General features: G+C 46.2%; 1 protein-coding gene across 1 annotated transcript in view; it reads left to right on the forward strand.

Moving 5' to 3' along the window:
* ADAMTS16 (ADAM metallopeptidase with thrombospondin type 1 motif 16) overlaps positions 1-20,823 on the forward strand; it is a 508,970-nt gene that overhangs the window by 377,550 nt on the left and 110,597 nt on the right. Inside the window, exon 16 of the mRNA XM_040433225.1 lies at positions 4,019-4,263. Coding sequence (XP_040289159.1) covers positions 4,019-4,263 — 245 coding nt within the window. The remainder of the gene's footprint in view (positions 1-4,018; positions 4,264-20,823) is intronic.

The following is a 20,823-nucleotide window of genomic DNA, read 5'->3' on the forward strand; positions in this document are numbered from 1 at the left end:
TATGTGTTCATAAACCGCTGTACGGGCACACAGCAGGGCGCAGAAGGAAAGGAATGCCATACGGTTTTTGGAAGGCAGATTTTGCTGGACTGGTTTTTTTGACACCATGTCCCATTTGAAGCCCCCCTGATGCACCCCTAGAGTAGAAACTCCAAAAAAGTGACCCCATTTTAGAAAGTACAGAATAGGGTGGCAGCTTTGTTGGTACTAGTTTAGGGTACATATGATTTTTGGTTGCTCTATATTACACTTTTTGTGCGGCAAGGTAACAAGAAATAGCTTTTTTGGCACGTTTTTTTTTTTTGTTATTTACAACATTCATCTGACAGGTTAGATCATGTGGTAATTTTATAGAGCAGGTTGTCGCGGACGCGGCGATACCTAATATGTATACAATTTTTTTTTATTTATGTAAGTTTTATACAATAACTTCATTTTTAAAACCAAAAAAAGTTTTAGTGTCTCCATAGTCTAAGAGCCATAGTTTTTTCAGTTTTTGGGCGATTATCTTGAGTAGGGTCTCATTTTTTGCGGGATGAGATGACGGTTTGATTGGCACTATTTTGGGGTGCATATTACTTTTTGATCGCTTGCTATTACACTTTTTGTGACGTAAGATGACAAAAAATGGCTTTTTTTACACCGTTTTTATTTTTTACGGTGGTCACCTGAGGGGTTAGATCATGTGATATTTTTATAGAGCCGGTCGATACGGACGCGGCGATACCTAATATGTATACTTTATTTTTGTTTATGTAAGTTTTACACAATGATTTCATTTTTGAAACAAAAAAAATCATGTTTTAGTGTTTCTTTAGTCTGAGAGCCATAGTTTTTTCAGTTTTTGGGCGATTATCTTGGGTAGGGTATGATTTTTGCGGGATGAGATGACGGTTTGATTGGTACTATTTTGGCGTACATGTGACTTTTTTGATCACTTTTATTACCTTTTTTGGGAAGTAAGGTGGGCAAAATTTCAATTTTCTCATAGTTTTTATTTTTTTTATTTTTATGGTGTTCACCGTGCGGGGAAAGTAACATGACCGTTTTATAGATCAGGTCGTTACGGACGCGGCGATACCTTATATGTGTAGTGTTTTTTATTTTTTTTATTTTTATTCAGTGATGAATGTTTTTTTTTTATCTTAACTTTTTTCACTTTTTTTTACATTTTTTTTTTGACCCAGACCCACTTGGTTCTTGAAGATCCAGTGGGTCTGATGTCTGTATAATACAGTACAGTACAATATATATTGTACTGCACTGTATTTTACTTACACTTTGTCTGAACAGATCTATGCTTTTAGCACAGATCTGTTCAGCACCATGGACAGCAGGACGCCTGAGCAGGCGTCCTGTTGCCATGGGAACCTTCCCCGTCTGCCACAACTTCGCAGACGGGGAAGGGTAAGCACAGGGCTGAGGGGGGCTGTCGGGGGGCTCTCTCCCTCTCCATCGGGGGGCTGCAAAGGCACAGCAGCCCCCCGATGGTGAGGGAGGGAGCTCCCTGACCGATGACAGTTAACTTTTTCCATACAGCGGTCCGTACGGACCGCGGTATGGAAAGGTTAAACGGCTGACATCTGCACAATGTGCTGGCACCCTGGTATACCCACTAGAAGCCAACGATCATTCATGGGGAGGCGGGCGGGTGATCGCGATCCCGCCTGCCGCACCGCCCGCCTCCCGCAACGCCTCCACCGCATGCGACAATATTGATTTTAGGCACTCAAAAGTTTCTGATCCCCGCCGTCAGGGACCGCGGGGATCAGAAACTGCAGAAAGCGCAGCAAACCGCAGGTCTGAATTGACCTGCGGTTTGCTGCGATCGCCGACACGGGGGGGTCACATGACCCCCCGTGGCGTTGTCACAGGATGCCAGCTGAATAATTTCAGCCGAAATCCCGTTCTGATTAACCCCTGGGGCGCCGGAATACTGATTTCAATTTAGGACGTACCGGCACGCCCTGAGTCCTTAAGGACTCGGGAAATAGGGCGTACCGATACGCCCTGCGTCCTTAAGGGGTTAAGGGCTCATTAGACATAACACAATATATACAGAAAATATATACAGTAGTATGAGTGGTAAATACAGATGGTGTGGTACAACAGGGCTAAGCAGAACAAAAGTCAGTTTACCAGATGGATGAGTCCTTTGGGTGGTGATGGATAATGGGTTTCTGTAAGGCTTGGCTGTAGTCACATTAGAGGCAGTGATGTCAGCCGTTTATAGGTCCCTTCCAAACACGTATGCAGCGTGACCCCCCCCCCTTCAGAAGAAAAGACATGCCTGCTTGTGACCAAGGGCCTGTTCATCGTGGCCACAGGGACACAAATATGTATCTGGTTTATGCCTGTGATAGCCAGGCGATTCAAAATTCCTTATGAATCGCCGGCTACAATATGTTTGATAATTTGTTTGAAGTGTTGAATGGCTTAGATTCCCCGCAGATAGGTTTTTCCTGTTCCATTAGCTGGGTTCCTGGCTGGCTGTATGGAGGTGTAAGATGTAAACAAAAGTGGCCTGCTAGAAGTTCTCTGCCATTTGGCTGGGCTTTGAAGCACGGCCCCCCTGTGGAGATCACTACCTCTGCTATCTGACAGCAGATGGCTGGTGTGGGAACATGGCTGACATTAAATAATAATCCATATTCCTCACAGCACCTATACACTAGACTGCCTGTTGACAATGAGCACAGTAAGTCTATGATGCCTGATTGCCTGATTGGAGTCGGGAAGGAATTTTTTATTCCCCATAAGTGAGGAAAATTGGCTTCTACCTCACAGGTTTTTTTTGCCTTCCTCTGGATCAACTTGTAGGATGACAGGCCGAACTGGATGGACAAATGTCTTTTTTCGGCCTTATGTACTATGTTACTATGTTACTATGCTACTATGCACATTAAGTCTATGTATAACTGAACAGATTAATTATTAAGGCCTCATGTACACGACCGTTCTGCAAACCGCAGATCCGCAAAAAACGGAAGCCGCCCGTGTGCCTTCTGCAATTTGCGGAACGGGCGGCCCATTGTAGAAATGCCTATTCTTGTCCGCAAAATGGACAAGAATAGGACATGCTATATTTTTTTTGCAGGGCCACGGAACGGTACAATGGATGCGGACAGCACACGGAATGCTGTCCGCATCTTTTGCGGCCCCATTGAAGTGAAGGGGTCCGCACCTGAGCCGCAAAAAGTACGGTTCGGATGCGGACCCGAAAAACGGTTGTGCATGAGGCCTAACAGTGCAGTAGGTGAACAGGGTAAAGGTGTCTATTGAGACTAAATCTCATGCACAGTAAGTCTATATATAGATTAAGTATGAATGACGCAGCAGATGAATTAGGTAAACGTGCCTATATATTAGACCGCCTGTTGACAAGGAGTCTGATGCACAGTAAGTCTATGTAGAACAGAACAGATTAAGAATGAATGGCGCAGCAGGTGAACAAGATGCACAGGGCAACTACACTGAGCCTGAACTGTCCCTGCAGTCTTGCCATGCTCTCCCTACACTGTCTAAAAACTCTCCATATTCTGTCCCTGCACAGTCCCTATACAATAGTCTATAATTAAAAGCTTGCTAAAACACTGTCCCTAGCGCTTGTCACATCTCCTCCTATGCTCAATTCACAGTGAAATGGTGACTACCGCTCGGGATGTGGCTTTTATAGGGCTGTGACATCAAAGGGAATGGATATCTGCTGATTGGTTACCATGAAGTGCGAGGAAACTCGAATTTGTGGCGACCCCTGAAATTCGGATCGAAGTCAATTCATTTCACTTTGATTTGCTCAACACTACTAATAATGTCCACAGAACCATGCCCAAGCTGGCATATACATTTTTATATTTTTTGATTTTTTTTTTCTTTTCTTTTTATGCATTTCTAATAATCTTTATGAGATGTCAGATGTTTTAATCAACCTTTTTTCTGTGTAAACTTCATAAAATACATACGAAAACACCCCTATTTATAAACTCAATAATATTGTGTCTTTATTTTTTCATTGCAGAATACTATTCATTGGTCACTATTCCTGCTGGGGCTCGTAGCATTCGTGTTTCTGAAATGAACATTTCTACCTCTTACATCTCTGTCCGTAACACACAGAGAAAGTACTACCTCAATGGTTACTGGACCATTGACTGGCCCGGCCAGTATAAATTTGCTGGAGCAATTTTCGAATACAAAAGACCTTACAATAATCCAGAGACTCTGATTTCTTCTGGTCCAACAAATGAAACAATAGTTATAGAAGTAAGTATATTTATTATGTTCTGAAATACATTTTATGACCATACAACATTAATTTTATTGGTTTAAGTTGTTATTTATTACTTTGCTACTTTTGTGACATATTTATAAAACATTGTATAGTTTGCCTTTTATTAAGATAATATTTTTTTCATTGGGTACAACCTTAGGCCTATTGCACACGGACGTTTTTTTTTTCCCGTTTACTGGACGTTTTTTGCGTTCCGTATACGGTCCGTATACGGAACCATTCATTTCAATGGGTCCGCAAAAAAAACGGAATGTACTCCGTATGCATTCCGTTTCCGTATTTCCGTTTTTCCGTTCCGTTTTAACATAGAACATGTCCTATTATTGCCCGCAATTCACAGTCCGTGGTTCCATTCAAGTCAATGGTTCCGCAAAAAAAACAGAAAACACATACGGAAATGCATCCGTATGTCTTCCGTTTCCGTTCCGTTTTTTGCTGAACCATCTATTGAAAATGTTATGCCCAGCCCAATTTTATCTATGTACACTGCGTGCAGAATTATTAGGCAAATGAGTATTTTGACCACATCATCCTCTTTATGCATGTTGTCTTACTCCAAGCTGTATAGGCTCGAAAGCCTACTACCAATTAAGCATATTAGGTGATGTGCATCTCTGTAATGAGAAGGGGTGTGGTCTAATGACATCAACACCCTATATTAGGTGTGCATAATTATTAGGCAACTTCCTTTCCTTTGGCAAAATGGGTCAAAAGAAGGACTTGACAGGCTCAGAAAAGTCAAAAATAGTGAGATATCTTGCAGAGGGATGCAGCACTCTTAAAATTGCAAAGCTTCTGAAGCGTGATCATCGAACAATCAAGCGTTTCATTCAAAATAGTCAACAGGGTCGCAAGAAGCGTGTGGAAAAACCAAGGCGCAAAATAACTGCCCATGAACTGAGAAAAGTCAAGCGTGCAGCTGCCAAGATGCCACTTGCCACCAGTTTGGCCATATTTCAGAGCTGCAACATCACTGGAGTGCCCAAAAGCACAAGGTGTGCAATACTCAGAGACATGGCCAAGGTAAGAAAGGCTGAAAGACGACCACCACTGAACAAGACACACAAGCTGAAACGTCAAGACTGGGCCAAGAAATATCTCAAGACTGATTTTTCTAAGGTTTTATGGACTGATGAAATGAGAGTGAGTCTTGATGGGCCAGATGGATGGGCCCGTGGCTGGATTGGTAAAGGGCAGAGAGCTCCAGTCCGACTCAGACGCCAGCAAGGTGGAGGTGGAGTACTGGTTTGGGCTGGTATCATCAAAGATGAGCTTGTGGGGCCTTTTCGGGTTGAGGATGGAGTCAAGCTCAACTCCCAGTCCTACTGCCAGTTTCTGGAAGACACCTTCTTCAAGCAGTGGTACAGGAAGACGTCTGCATCTTTCAAGAAAAACATGATTTTCATGCAGGACAATGCTCCATCACACGCGTCCAAGTACTCCACAGCGTGGCTGGCAAGAAAGGGTATAAAAGAAGAAAATCTAATGACATGGCCTCCTTGTTCACCTGATCTGAACCCCATTGAGAACCTGTGGTCCATCATCAAATGTGAGATTTACAAGGAGGGAAAACAGTACACCTCTCTGAACAGTGTCTGGGAGGCTGTGGTTGCTGCTGCACGCAATGTTGATGGTGAACAGATCAAAACACTGACAGAATCCATGGATGGCAGGCTTTTGAGTGTCCTTGCAAAGAAAGGTGGCTATATTGGTCACTGATTTGTTTTTGTTTTGTTTTTGAATGTCAGAAATGTATATTTGTGAATGTTGAGATGTTATATTGGTTTCACTGGTAAAAATAAATAATTGAAATGGGTATATATTTGTTTTTTGGTAAGTTGCCTAATAATTATGCACAGTAATAGTCACCTGCACACACAGATATCCCCCTAAAATAGCTAAAACTAAAAACAAACTAAAAACTACTTCCAAAAATATTCAGCTTTGATATTAATGAGTTTTTTGGGTTCATTGAGAACATGGTTGTTGTTCAATAATAAAATTAATCCTCAAAAATACAACTTGCCTAATAATTCTGCACTCCCTGTAATTACTGTATACTGTATATGCCATACGGAAAAACGGAACAGAAACGGAAACACAACGGAAACAAAAAACGGAACAATGGATCCGTGAAAAACGGATCGCAAAACACTGAAAAAGCCATACGGTCGTGTGCAATAGGCCTTAAAGGGGGTTTTCACTGAATAATTATCTGCTTGGGGCCTGTTCCCCAAGGTCAGATTGAGAACTTGAAGTGGCCCTGAAAAAAAACTAAAATTTGTTCCAAATTGTCGAGTTTGAACTGACAGAAGGCGGGTAACACAAGTAGGCAGGGCCAACACAAACAGGCAGGACAACAGAAGTAAGTTTTTAAGGACTAGTTGCTGGAACATGTGGTATTCCTGACCCCACCTGTGTCCTTTATTGAGTCATGTTAAAAACAAGAAATACCCTTTATTGCTGACATGTTTCGGACAGTCTCCTGCCATCCTTACTCATGGCATGTGCTTTCACATTTACTAGTTATTAGTGTTGGTCGAGCACCAAAGTGCTTGGGGGCTCGAGTAGAACACCTCGGGATGCTCAGGTGCTCTACCAAACACCCGAGCACAATGGAAGTCAATAGGAGAACCCGAGCATTAAACCAGGCAGCCCCTGCTCTGAAGAGGGGAGGGTGTCTGGCTCATAGTAAAAGGTCAGAAATTGATGGAAACACCACTGAAATGGTTCGGGAACAGCATGGGGAGGATGTCTGGATGCATCTTGGAATCCCAGGTCGCTGCTGGGAACGATGTTGTCCGAGTAGTACGCCACTTTTACAGACTGACAATAATACGCAGCAAACCGAAGATAAAATCGATTTTAGAGGAAAAATTGTTAGGAATTCTTTCCTGCATATTTACTTGTATATAAAGTGCAAGTCCTGCCAAAAATTACAAGAAGGAGGCACTCCTATACAACCTGTATATCACATAAAGGAGGGCCTCATTCACATTGTGGTACAATTGTTCAGGTAGTGGACTCCTACACTCATAAAGCCTATGCACTAAGGGAAAGGGCTGCCAAAAATTACAAGGAACCAAAACTCCAATACACCCTTTATTACTCATAAAGGAGGGCATCATACACACCCTTGAAAAATTATGATTTATGGCCTGCTGGTGACCCTTTAAAACATTAGGACGAGGGCCTGCTGCTGAGCTGACCATCTAAAACATTAGGGGTGAGGGTTTGCTGCTGAGCTGACCATCTCAAACATTAGGGGTGAGGGCCTGCTGCCAAGATGACCATCTAACAAATTTTGTGGGCGAGGGCCTGCCTCTGAGCTGACCATCTAAATAATTTTGTGGGCGAGGGCCTGCTGCCGAGCTGACCATCTAAAAAAAATTGTGGGCGAGGGCCTGCTGCTGAGCTGACCATCTAAAACATTATGGGTGAGGGACTGCTGCCGAGCTGACAATCTAAAAAATTTTGTGAGCGAGGGCCTACTGCCGAGTTGACCATCTAAAAAAAATTGTTGGCGAGGGCCTGCTGCCGAGCTGACCATCTAAAATATTTTGTGGGCAAGGGCCTTCTGCCGAGCTGACCATCTTTAAAATTTTGTGGGCAAGGGCCTGCTGCCAAGCTGACCATCTAAAACTTTAGGGGTGAGGGTCTGCTGCTGATCTGACCCTCAAAAACATTATGGGTGAGGGCCTGCTGGTGACCCTCTAAAACATTATGGGTGAGGGCCCGCTGCTGAGCTGACCCTCTAAAATATTAGGAGCGAGGGAAGCTTAATAAGCATGTTGATATGATGGAGGAGGAGGAGGACAAGAAAAGGGAGAATGAACAGGCGGAAGCGCTTATCAGTTATGCCCCCAGCAGCACTAAATACATGCACTGACAAAATGCTGGCGGCGGGACAGGCCAGCACCTCCAAGGCGTAGTTCATGCCACATGTCCATGGACACCTAATAGTTGTAAGGCACACAGAGATCACTGAGACGCTGACACGGTCTGCTACGTACTCCTTCACCATCTTCCAAAATATTTCCCTCCTTGTGACACTAGGCCGCGCATCAGGGTGAGGGTGCTTGCGGAGTGTCATAAAACTGTCCCAGGCCTTGGAGAATGTTGCCCTGCATCTGTTGGAAATGCTGTGTGTTTCCCTCGTCTCCCCAACTCGGTTGGCCAAGGAACTACATACTCTGCAGCCAGCGTAGTGAGCTGGAAATTTTTGGAGCAATTTTTCCACAAGGACCTTCTGGTATTGCACCATTTTGGTCTTCCTCTCCACCACAGGAATGAGATATGAGAAGTTCTCTTTGTAGCGGGGGTCAAGAAGGGTGAACAACCAGTAATCGGTGTTGGCCAAAATACGTACTACGTGAGGGTCACGGGAAAGGCAGCCTAACATAAAGTCAGCCATGTGTGCCAGAGTCCATCAGGCAGATGACTCTCAATCTCCTCATCCTCTTCCTTCTCTTCTGCCCATCCATGCTGAACAGATGGAATAAAATTTCCATGGCTACTACCCTCTGTAGCGGAGGCAACCGTCTCCTGCTCCTCCTCATCATCCAATTCGCTCTGAGAAGACCAACTGAGGCTATCACCCTGTGTACTTTCTTCCCCCATTTCCACCTCTTCCACATGAAAAGCGTCCACCTTAATTGTGAGCAGCGAGCTTTTGAGTAGACACAGAAGTGGGATGGTTACGCTGATAATAGCATTATCAACACTCACCATCTGTGTTGATTCTTCAAAGTTGCGTAAAACCTCACAGAGGTCAGACATCAATGCCCACTTGTTGCTTGTGAATAGCGGAAGCTGACTAGAAAGTCGACGACCATATTGCAGCTAGTATTCCACTATTGCCCTCTGCTGCTCGCAAAGCCTGGCCAACATGTGGAACGTCAAGTTCCAGCACGTGCTCACGTCGCTCAAGTCGGTGAGCTAGCAATTGCAAGCTCTGCTGCAGCGTTGCCAGACCGGTGGAAGCTGTCGATGACTTGCGGAAATGGGCACACACGCGGCTCACCTTCACCAGTAGCTCAGGCAAATTGGGGTAGGTTTTGAGAAACCACTGAACCACTAGGTTGAACACGTGGGCTAGGCATGGTATGTGTGTGAGCTTGCCGAGCTCCAAAGCCGCCACTAAGTTACGGCCATTATCAGACACAACCATGCCTGCAGCAGACACAGTCTATGGAAAAAGTACATTAAATGTCACAGATATTTTTAGGCTGCGCACACGTTACACAGGAGATGTAGCGGAGATAATGTCGCTGTCACCAGTGGCAAAAAAATATTACACTGAATGTCACTGATATTTCGGATGCGCTAACTTTATACTGGAGATGTAGTGCAGGTAATGTCGCTGCCACCAGCAGCAAAAAAATTTGACTGAATGTCACTGATATTTCGGATACACAAACGTTATACAGGAGATGTAGCTCAGGTCATGTAGCAGGTCAGCGGACACCGTCTACGGAAAAAGTACACTGGATGTCACAGATATTTTTAGGCTGCGCACACGTTAGACAGGAGATGTAGCACAGATAATGTCTCTGCCTGCAGCGGCCAAATAATTGCAAGCTATTTAGCGAAGGTTGCGCTAAAAATATATATTGCTGCCACACACAACAATAGTCCTTAAAAGGACTTTTGGATCTATAACAAGTATAAAAGTTAAAATATTCCTATTTCACTCCCTACACTATCTCTCCCTTCTGCTCTCCAGCTCTCCCTGACTAAGACTGAGCCGAACACGTGTCATCGTGTGCTATATAGCACCCGATGACACGTTCCGGCCAGCCAATCTCTGCAATGCCAGTAGCCAACATGGCTACGGCATTACAGTGACTGGCAGTACTTACCTGCACGTTTATTGGCTGGGTAGCCAACAAACGTGCGGGGAGAGGACTCGAGCATCGTGCTCGAGCACACGCGGTATTCATCCGAACACCACGATGTGCCGAGCATCGCGATGCTCGAGTAAAATTTGTGTTCAGCCGAGCATGCTTGCCCAACACTACTAGTTATGCATGTAACTAACATTGTTCAATGAAACTCCCAATGGCACTGTCAGTACCAAATAAATAATAGATCTATTATTAAGCTGCCAGAAATACTGAAAATTATGCTCTTGTAAATCAAGTACGATTTCTATAATATAACATTTATGGTTATGAGATCTCAAAAACATGTGGATTTCTGCTATTTGCTCTGTGCTTTTGGAGCTTGTTAGTTTTTTTTTTTCAGCAAGGAAAATTATATTTTTGCCTTTGTACAGAATGTCCGCCAAAGTACTTAATACGGTTTAAGGCCTCTTTCACACTTGCGTTGTCCGGATCCGTCGTGTACTCCATTTGCCGGAGGTGCCTGCCGGATCCGTAACACCGCAAGTGAACTGAAAGCATTTGAAGACGGATCCGGAAATGCGTTCAGTGTTACTATGGCACCCAGGACGCTATTAAAGTCCTGGTTGCCATAGTAGTAGTGGGGAGCAGTATACTTACCGTCCGTGCGGCTCCCGGGGCGCTCCAGAATGACGTCAGAGCGCCCCATGCGCATGGATGACGTGATCCATGCGACACGTCATCCATGCGCGTGGGGCGCCCTGACGTCACTCTGAAGCGCCCCGGGAGCCGCACGGACGGTAAGTATACTGCTCCCCACTACACTTTACCATGGCAACCAGGACTTTAGCATCCTGGCAGCCATGGTAACCATTCAGAAAAAGCTAAACGTTGGATCCGGTAATGCGCCGAAACGACGTTTAGCTTAAGGCCGGATCCGGATTAATGCCTTTCAATGGGCATTAATTCCGGATCCGGCCTTGCGGCAAGTGTTCAGGATTTTTGACCGGTGCAAAAAGCGCAGCATGCTGCGGTATTTTCTCCGGCCAAAAAACGTTCCGTTCCGGAACTGAAGACATCTTGATGCATCCTGATGCATCCTGAACGGATTTCTTTCCATTCAGAATGCATGGGGATAATCCTGATCAGGATTCTTCTGGCATAGAGCCCCGACGACGGAACTCTATGCCGGAACAGAACAACGCAAGTGTGAAAGAGCCCTAAGTGATGTAAATGACCTAAACTATTAAAATTTTTGCAGTCAATTAACATTCTGGCAATGAAATTGTGTTTGGCTCGTAAAGCCAATTGTCATTCAAAACTGAAAATAATCAGAAAAAATATATTCTTTAAAAAATATAATTTTAGACATTTAGATTTTGGATATACAGGGAGTGCAGAATTATTAGGCAAGTTGTATTTTTGAGGATTAATTTTATTATTGAACAACAACCATGTTCTCAATGAACCCAAAAAACTCATTAATATCAAAGCTGAATATTTTTGGAAGTAGTTTTTAGTTTGTTTTTAGTTTTAGCTATTTTAGGGGGATATCTGTGTGTGCAGGTGACTATTACTGTGCATAATTATTAGGCAACTTAACAAAAAACAAATATATACCCATTTCAATTATTTATTTTTACCAGTGAAACCAATATAACATCTCAACATTCACAAATATATACATTTCTGACATTCAAAAACAAAACAAAAACAAATCAGTGACCAATATAGCCACCTTTCGTTGCAAGGACACTCAAAAGCCTGCCATCCATGGATTCTGTCAGTGTTTTGATCTGTTCACCATCAACATTGCGTGCAGCAGCAACCACAGCCTCCCAGACACTGTTCAGAGAGGTGTACTGTTTTCCCTCCTTGTAAATCTCACATTTGATGATGGACCACAGGTTCTCAATGGGGTTCAGATCAGGTGAACAAGGAGGCCATGTCATTAGATTTTCTTCTTTTATACCCTTTCTTGCCAGCCACGCTGTGGAGTACTTGGACGCGTGAGATGGAGCATTGTCCTGCATGAAAATCATGTTTTTCTTGAAGGATGCAGACTTCTTCCTGTACCACTGCTTGAAGAAGGTGTCTTCCAGAAACTGGCAGTAGGACTGGGAGTTGAGCTTGACTCCATCCTCAACCCGAAAAGGCCCCACAAGCTCATCTTTGATGATACCAGCCCAAACCAGTACTCCACCTCCACCTTGCTTGCGTCTGAGTCGGACTGGAGCTCTCTGCCCTTTACCAATCCAGCCACGGGCCCATCCATCTGGCCCATCAAGACTCACTCTCATTTCATCAGTCCATAAAACCTTAGAAAAATCAGTCTTGAGATATTTCTTGGCCCAGTCTTGACGTTTCAGCTTGTGTGTCTTGTTCAGTGGTGGTCGTCTTTCAGCCTTTCTTACCTTGGCCATGTCTCTGAGTATTGCACACCTTGTGCTTTTGGGCACTCCAGTGATGTTGCAGCTCTGAAATATGGCCAAACTGGTGGCAAGTGGCATCTTGGCAGCTGCACGCTTGACTTTTCTCAGTTCATGGGCAGTTATTTTGCGCCTTGGTTTTTCCACACGCTTCTTGCGACCCTGTTGACTATTTTGAATGAAACGCTTGATTGTTCGATTATCACGCTTCAGAAGCTTTGCAATTTTAAGAGTGCTGCATCCCTCTGCAAGATATCTCACTATTTTTGACTTTTCTGAGCCTGTCAAGTCCTTCTTTTGACCCATTTTGCCAAAGGAAAGGAAGTTGCCTGATAATTATGCACACCTGATATAGGGTGTTGATGTTATTAGACCACACCCCTTCTCATTACAGAGATGCACATCACCAAATATGCCTAATTGGTAGTAGGCTTTCGAGCCTATACAGCTTGGAGTAAGACAACATGCATAAAGAGGATGATGTGGTCAAAATACTCATTTGCCTAATAGTTCTGCACTCCCTGTAAGTACTCTAAATTAATAATGGCATTTAGTAACTTTTAATGGTCTGTGATAGCAATATACTGGTGCAATTGCTATGTTTAATCCCTTCCCAACCTCTGCCGTATATGTATGGCGGAAGTCGGGTCTTTAATCCCTTCAAGACCCTGCCATTTTTCACCGTCCTGACCATCGCTATTTTGGAAATATAACATGTCTCATTTTGTGTGGTAACAACTTTGTAATGCTTTTACTTAGCCAAGCAATTCTGAGATTGATTTTTGTGACACATCATACTGTACTTCATGGCAGTGGAAAATTTAAGTCGATATATTTTACTTTTATTTATTAAAACAAATCTACAGAAATACCAAATGTACAAAAAAAAATGGAAAAATGTGCAAAGTTCTAAATTTTTATTTCCCTACTTTTAAGATGGGTAGTGATACCTCATGATATAGTTATTAACATTCACCATATGTTTACTTCATGTTGGCATTATTTTGTAAATTTCTTTTTATTCTTTTAGGACGTTAGAAGGCTTAACATTTTAGAAGCATGTTTTTAAAGTTGTCAAGAAAATTTCCAAAACCGACTTTTTAAATCACCGATTCAGTTATGGAGTATTTTTTAGGGGCTTACATAATAAAGAAACACCCATAAATGACCCCATTTTAGAAACTATACCCCTCAACTCCTTAAGGACACAGCCTTATTTCACCTTAAGGACCAGGCCATTTTTTGCAAATCTGACCAATGTCACTTTAAGTGGTGATAACTTTAAAACACTTTGACTTATCCAGGCCATTCTGAGATTGTTTTTGTATCATATATTGTTCTTCATGACACTGGTAAAATAAAGTCCAAAAAAATTCATTTTCTATTTATAAAAAAATACCAAATTTGTAAAAAATGAAAAATTTCCAAGTTTCAAATTCTCTACTTCTATAATACATAGTAATACCTCCAAAAATAGTTATTACTTTACATTCCCCATATGTCTACTTCATGTTTGGATCATTTTGGGAATGATATTTAATTTTTGGGGATGTTACAAGGCTTAGAAGTTTAGAAGCAAATTTTCCATAACCCAATTTTTAGGGACCAGTTCAGGTCTGAAGTCACTTTGTGAGGCTTACATAATAGAAACCACCCAAAAATGACCACATTCTAGAAACTACACCCCTCAAGGTATTCAAAACAGATTTTACAAACTTTGTTAACGCTTTAGGTGTTCCACAAGAGTTATTGGCAAATGGAGATGAAATTTCAGAATTTAAATTTTTTGGCATGGTGGATGTTTCATTTCAGATACATTAGCAGTCTGCTTCTCCTCCTCTCTATCTGCTGCTCCGTCTCTCCCTCTAAACTCCCCTCCTCTTCCTCTCTTGTGGGCACCCACGTGACGTCCATCGACACGTCATCATCGTATTCGTCACCTTCACCACCACTGACCTTAGAGATCTCGGAGTAGGCAGCAACAGCAGGGACCACCCTCCTTGGGCTGATCTGGGTACTGTCGTCAGACTGCTGGGTGGCGACCGTTGACACCTCCTCTTCCTGATCCAATGCCAATAATGGCTGCGCATCGGTAAGCTCTTGTAATGGATGGGAAAATAATTCCTCTGACTCGAGCGGAGGGTATATGGTGGTGGTGTCTTTGGGGGTGCACACAGCAGAGAGTGAAGAGGTGCAGATAGAGAGGATGAGGAGGGTGCAGAAGCGGAAGGCTGAGTGAGCTACTCAACCAAGTCTGGTGTGCCCTTTGACATAATCACATGCACCTTCTGCAACTTTCCACTTAGGCTCCAGCCTGGTGCACCTGCCCGACCCCTACCACCCCTGCGGAATGGCCTGCCTCTTCCTCTGCCTGCCATTTTCAAAATTACCCTGTGACAAAAGTCCTTATAGAAGAGCAGTATTTGTGGAAGAAGGTCTATCACACCCCTGCCTCAATCAGTTTTTTGGGGGGCAACAGGTAAATCACACCAGTAGAAATTATTGTCTCCAATAGTGTTTGTCACTCTGTGTAGATGCAGTAACGCAGCAAAACCACAGACAAATGCTGCACTACCTAAATGCACTATATAGAAAGTATATTATTCGTGTATATAACACCCCTGCTTCAATCAGTTTTTTGGGGAGGCAATTGGTTAATTACACCAGTAGAAATTATTTCTTCAAATAGTGTTTGTCACTCTGTGTAGATGCGGTAACGCAGCAAAACTGCAGACAAATGCTGCGCTACCTAAATGCACTATATAGAAAGTATATTATTAGTATATAACACCCCTGTGTCAATCTGTTTTTTTGGGGGGCAACTGGTAAATCACACCAGTAGATTATTTATTCCAATAGCGTTTGGCACAGTGTGTGGCTGCAGTATCGCAGCAGAACCGCACACAACTGCTGCACAATACAATTGCACTATAATATACTTTCTATGTTAGAAAGTATATTCTAAGTATACTAGACATTAAGCCCGTTACAATAAGGGGCGCTAGAACAGTAGTGCTGGCACTGTGATAAAGGATCTGTGGATGGCACTGTGATGGGGGGATCTGTGGATGACACTGTTATGGGGGATCTGTGGATGACACTGTTATGGGGGATCTGTGGATGACACTGTTATGGGGGATCTGTGGATGACACTGTTATGGGGGTATCTGTAAATGGTACTGTTATGGTGGATCTGTGGATGGTACTGTTATGGGGGGATCTGTGGATGGCACTGTTATGGGGGGATCTGTGAATGACACTGTTATGGGGGGATCTGTGGATGACACTGTTATGGGGGGATCAGTGGATGGCACTGTTATGGGGGACCTTTGGATGGCACTGTTATGGGGGGACCTGTGGATGACACTGTTATGGGGCTGGTCTGTGGCTGACACTTATTGGGGTCTGTGGCTGACACTGTTATGGGGGTATATGTGGCTGACACTGTTAGGCTACTTTCACACTAGCGTTCTGGTGTCCGCTCGTGAGCTCCGTTTGAAGGGGCTCACGAGCGGCCCCGAACGCATCCGTCTGGCCCTAATGCATTCTCAGTGGAGGCGGATCCACTGAGAAGGCATCCGCCTGCCAGCGCTCAGCCTCCGCTCCGCTCAGTGAGCGGACACCTGAACGCTGCTTGCAGCGTTCGGGTGTCCGCCTGGCCGTGCGGAGGCGAGCGGATCCGTCCAGACTTATAATGGAAGTCAATGGGGACGGATCCGCTTGAAGATGACACCATATGGCTCAATCTTCAAGCGGATCCGTTCCCTATTGACTTTCAATGTAAAGTCTGAACGGATCCGCTCAGGCTACTTTCAGACTTAGAAAATTTTCTAAGTAATAATGCAGACGGATCCGTTCTGAACGGATGCAAACGTCTGCATTATCGGAGCGGATCTGTCTGATGAAACATCAGACGGATCCGCTCCGAACGCTAGTGTGAAAGTAGCCTTATGGGGGTATCTGTGGATGACACTGTTATGGGGCTGGTCTGTGGCTGACACTTATTGGGGTCTGTGGGTGACACTGTTATGGGGGTATCTGTGGATGACACATAGCATCTTATGCTATGTGTCATCCACAGATCCCCCCATAACAGTGTCGCTGTTTAGTGTGAATGTAATGGCAGCGGGACCCGGTGCAGTCACTGTATTGCACCGGCCCCGCTCAGAGTAGTAATACTTTGAATAACTGTAATAATAATAACGATCACTTCACTTCTTCACTTACTACATGGTGAGGCAGGAGGCCGGGCGGGCGGCCAGGCACTGGCAGCATAACTCACTACGTCATGCGCCTGCGCCGACTGCTTCATTCATGCAGTGGGCGGAGCAGGTGCGTCACTTAGTGAGTTACGCTACCAGTGCCTGGCCGCCCGCCAGGCCTCCTGCCTCATTATGTAGTAAGTGAGCGGGGCAGGTGCAATACAGTGACTGCCCCCCGCTGCCATTACAATAGGATGCTGCACATGTAGTGTCCGTGGAGTGTGTGCCGATGGAGCGGCGTCTGGCCGCACTGCGCGTGTGGGGAAGCGGGCGCATGCGCAGTGCGGCATAATGAGTAAGATAGCCGGCTCTAAGTGTGGACGGCTCCCCGGGATCTGTGACGGCTGCGCTGTCCCGTGTGCTCCGGGCAGAGTATAACTCTGAAAGCCGCTGTGCCCAGCTCCCGGCATCCTCCTCCCTGAGCGCTGCTGTCCCACCGCTGTGCCCCCGAGCCCGACTCTGCGACCTGGATTGGCCTGTTTGTGTGTGTCCGTCGGCTGCGCATGCACACTTCTATAATCGGCACTGCAGGCACTGTGACTGGTGGCTGATATGACTGCAGGCACTGTGACTGGTGGCTGATATGACTGCCACTGACTGGTAGTGCTGAGACCACTTGCACTGTGACTGGTGACTGATACAGCTGTCACTGACTGGTGGTGCTGAGACCACTGGCACTGTGACTGGTGGCTGATATGGCTGGCACTGACTGGTGGTGCTGAGAGCACTGGCACTGTGACTGGTGGCTGATACTGCTGGCACTGATTGCTGGCACTGACTGGTAGTGCTGAGACCACTTGCACTGTGACTGATACAGCTGTCACTGACTGGTGGTGCTGAGACCACTGGCACTGTGACTGGTGGCTGATACGGCTGGCAGTGACTAGTGGTGCTGAGAGCACTGGCACTGTGACTGGTGGCTGATACTGCTGGCACTGATTGCTGGCACTGACTGCTGGCACTGACTGGTGGTGCTGAGACTGTGGGCACTGTGACTGGTGCCTGAGATGGCTGGCAAGGACTGGTGGTGCTGAGACTGCAGCTGATGGCTGAAACAGCTGGCACTGACTGATGGCTGAGACGACTGGCAGTGCCACGTGGTGCTGAGACTGCTGTCACTGTGACTAGTGGCTGATACGGCTGGCACTGACTGGTGGTGCTGAGACCACTGGCACTGTGACTGGTGGCTGATAGAGCTGTCACTAACTGGTGGTGCTGAAACCACTATCACTGTGACTGGTGGCTAATACGCTTGGCACTGACTGGTGGTGCTGAGACTGCTGTCACTGTGACTGGTGGCTGATACAGCTGGCACTGACTGCTAGAACTGACTAGGACTGTGACTGGTGCCTGAGATGGCTGGCACGGACTGGTGGTGCTGAGACTGCAGCTGATGGCTGAAACAGCTGGCGCTGACTGGTGGCTGAGATGACTGGCAGTGCCACGTGGTGCTGAGACTGCTGGCGCGTTTTGGTGTCCGCCTGGTGGTGCGGAGCCGAACGGATCCGTACTGACTTACAATGTAAGTCAATGGGGACGGATCCGTTTACATTGACACAATATTGGTGCAATTGTAAACGGATCCGTCCCCCATTGACTTTCAATGTAAAGTCAGAGTCCCTATTTTAGGCTACTTTCACACCTGCGCTAGGTGCGGATCCGTCTGGTATCTGCTCAGACGGATCCGCACATATAAATGCAAACGATGGTATCCGTTCAGTGCGGATCCGTCTGCATAACAACTTTTTCAGATCTGAGTTTTCACTATCGTGAAAACTCAGATCCGACAGTATATTCTAACACAGAGGCGTTCCCATGGTGATGGGGACGCTTCAAGTTAGAATATACTAAGAACTGTGTACATAACTGCCCCCTGCTGCCTGGCAGCACCCGATCTCTTACAGGGGGCTGTGATCCGCACAATTAACCCCTCAGGTGCCGCATTGGTGGCCAGTGCGGCCCCCCTCCCTCCCTCCCCAGTATAAAAAGCATTGGTGGCCAGTGCAGCCCCCCCCTCCCTCCCCAGTATTAAAAGCAATATGTGGCCAGTGCGGCCTCCCCCCCTCTAATTAAAATCCCTCCCCATCATTGGTGGCCAATGCGGCCCCCCCCTCCCTCCCTTCCCAGTATCTCTTCCCCCCCCATGTCCCAGTATCATAGTGCCATCCCCCCCCCCAGAAAAAGTGCCAGTATCAAGTGCCTCCCCCCCCCCTTGTGCCAGTATCATAGTGCCAAACCCACCCATGTGCCAGTATCATAGTGCCAAACCCACCCATGTGCCAGTATCATAGTGCCAAACCCGCCCATGTGCCAGTATCAAGTGCCAACCCCCCCCCCCCACGTGCCAGTATCAAGTGCCTCTCTCCTCCCCCCATGTCCCAGTATCATAGTGCCATCTCCCCCCCCCCCAAAGTGCCAGTATCAAGTGCCTCTCTCCTTCCCCCCATGTCCCAGTATCATAGTGCCATCTCCCCCCCCAAAAGTACCAGTATCAAGTGCCTCTCTTCTCCCCCACCCATGTCCCAGTATCATAGTCCCATCTCCCCCCCTAAAAGTGCCAGTATCAAGTGCCTCTCTCCTTCCCCCCATGTGCCAGTATCATAGTGCCAACCCCCCCCCCATGTGCCAGTATCAGGTGCCAACCCCCCTCCCCCCATGTGCCAGTATCATAGTGCCAAACCCCCCCACGTGCCAGTATCAAGTGCCTCATTCCTCCCCCCATGTCCCAGTATCATAGTGCCATCTCCCCCCCCCCCAAAAGTGCCAGTATCAAGTGCCTCTCTCCTTCCCCCCATGTGCCAGTATTATAGTGCCAACCCCCCCCATGCGCCAGTATCAGGTGCCACAACCCCCCTCCCCCCATGTGCCAGTATCAAGTGCCTCCCGCTCCCCCCATGGCAGTAACAGTCGGGTATTAAAAAAAAAAAAAAAAAACACTTATACACTCCATGTCAGCGATGCGATGCAGCCTCTTCCTGTGTCCCGCCCTGTATGTCCATATATGGAGTCAGTGCTTGTGTATTCTAATTTAGCCTGTATTTCAGAAAAGTTTCTGCCGGGATTCGAACCCACGACCTTCTGTATCAGAGGCAAAGCACTTACCCACACAGCCATAAAGGCTGCATTACAACTGATTGAAAAAATATGAGACTTCTACTGTTATAGCTGGCTAAGTGTACATCTATACACATGACAGCCGCCCTAACACACCCAGCACTGCTATATCTCTATATGACAGCTGTCCCAGCACACTCAGCTCTGCTATATCTCTATATATGATAGCTGCCCCAGCACACCCAGCTCTGCTACATCTGTGTCTGGGTTTGAATCCCAGACACATCTCTCCCTCTCCTGAGGACGGCAATACAAATGACTATGCCTGGGATTCGTAAATGCCGGCCCTGCTAGTGTCATCCGGTGCGGCCCGTATCCCCCGCACCCCCCTTGCAACGCCACTGCCTGCGGCCGGCCGGGCGCTCCTCCTACTGGTAAGTGAAAGGTCTGTGCGGTGCATTGCTTATAGCACAGACCTTTCACTTACCAGTAAGAGGAGCGCCCGGCCGGCCACAGACAGCGCAGGTAAGTATAATGCTTCTAAAATTGCTAAGTAACCATGGCAGCCAGGACTGCAGTAGCGTCTTGGCTGCCATGGTAAACGATCGGACCCCCAGCGATTAAACTGGGACTCCGATCGGAACTCTCCGCTGCCACCAATGATGGGGGGGGCGCACTGGCCACCAATGAATTTAATACTGGGGAGGGAGGGGGCCGCATTGGCCACCAATGAATTTAAAACTGGGGAGGGAGGGGGATCTGCCCCCTGCTGCCTGGCAGCACCTGATCTCTTACAGGGGACTATGATACACACAATTAACCCCTCAGGTGCGGCACCTGAGGGGTTAATTGTGCGGATCACAGCCCCCTGTAAGAGATCGGGTGCTGCCAGGCAGCAAGGGGCAGTTATGTACACAGTTCTTAGTATATTCTAACTTGAAGCG

The sequence above is a fragment of the Bufo bufo genome, chromosome 5, assembly GCF_905171765.1.
Source record: "Bufo bufo chromosome 5, aBufBuf1.1, whole genome shotgun sequence".
Lineage (NCBI taxonomy): Eukaryota > Metazoa > Chordata > Amphibia > Anura > Bufonidae > Bufo > Bufo bufo.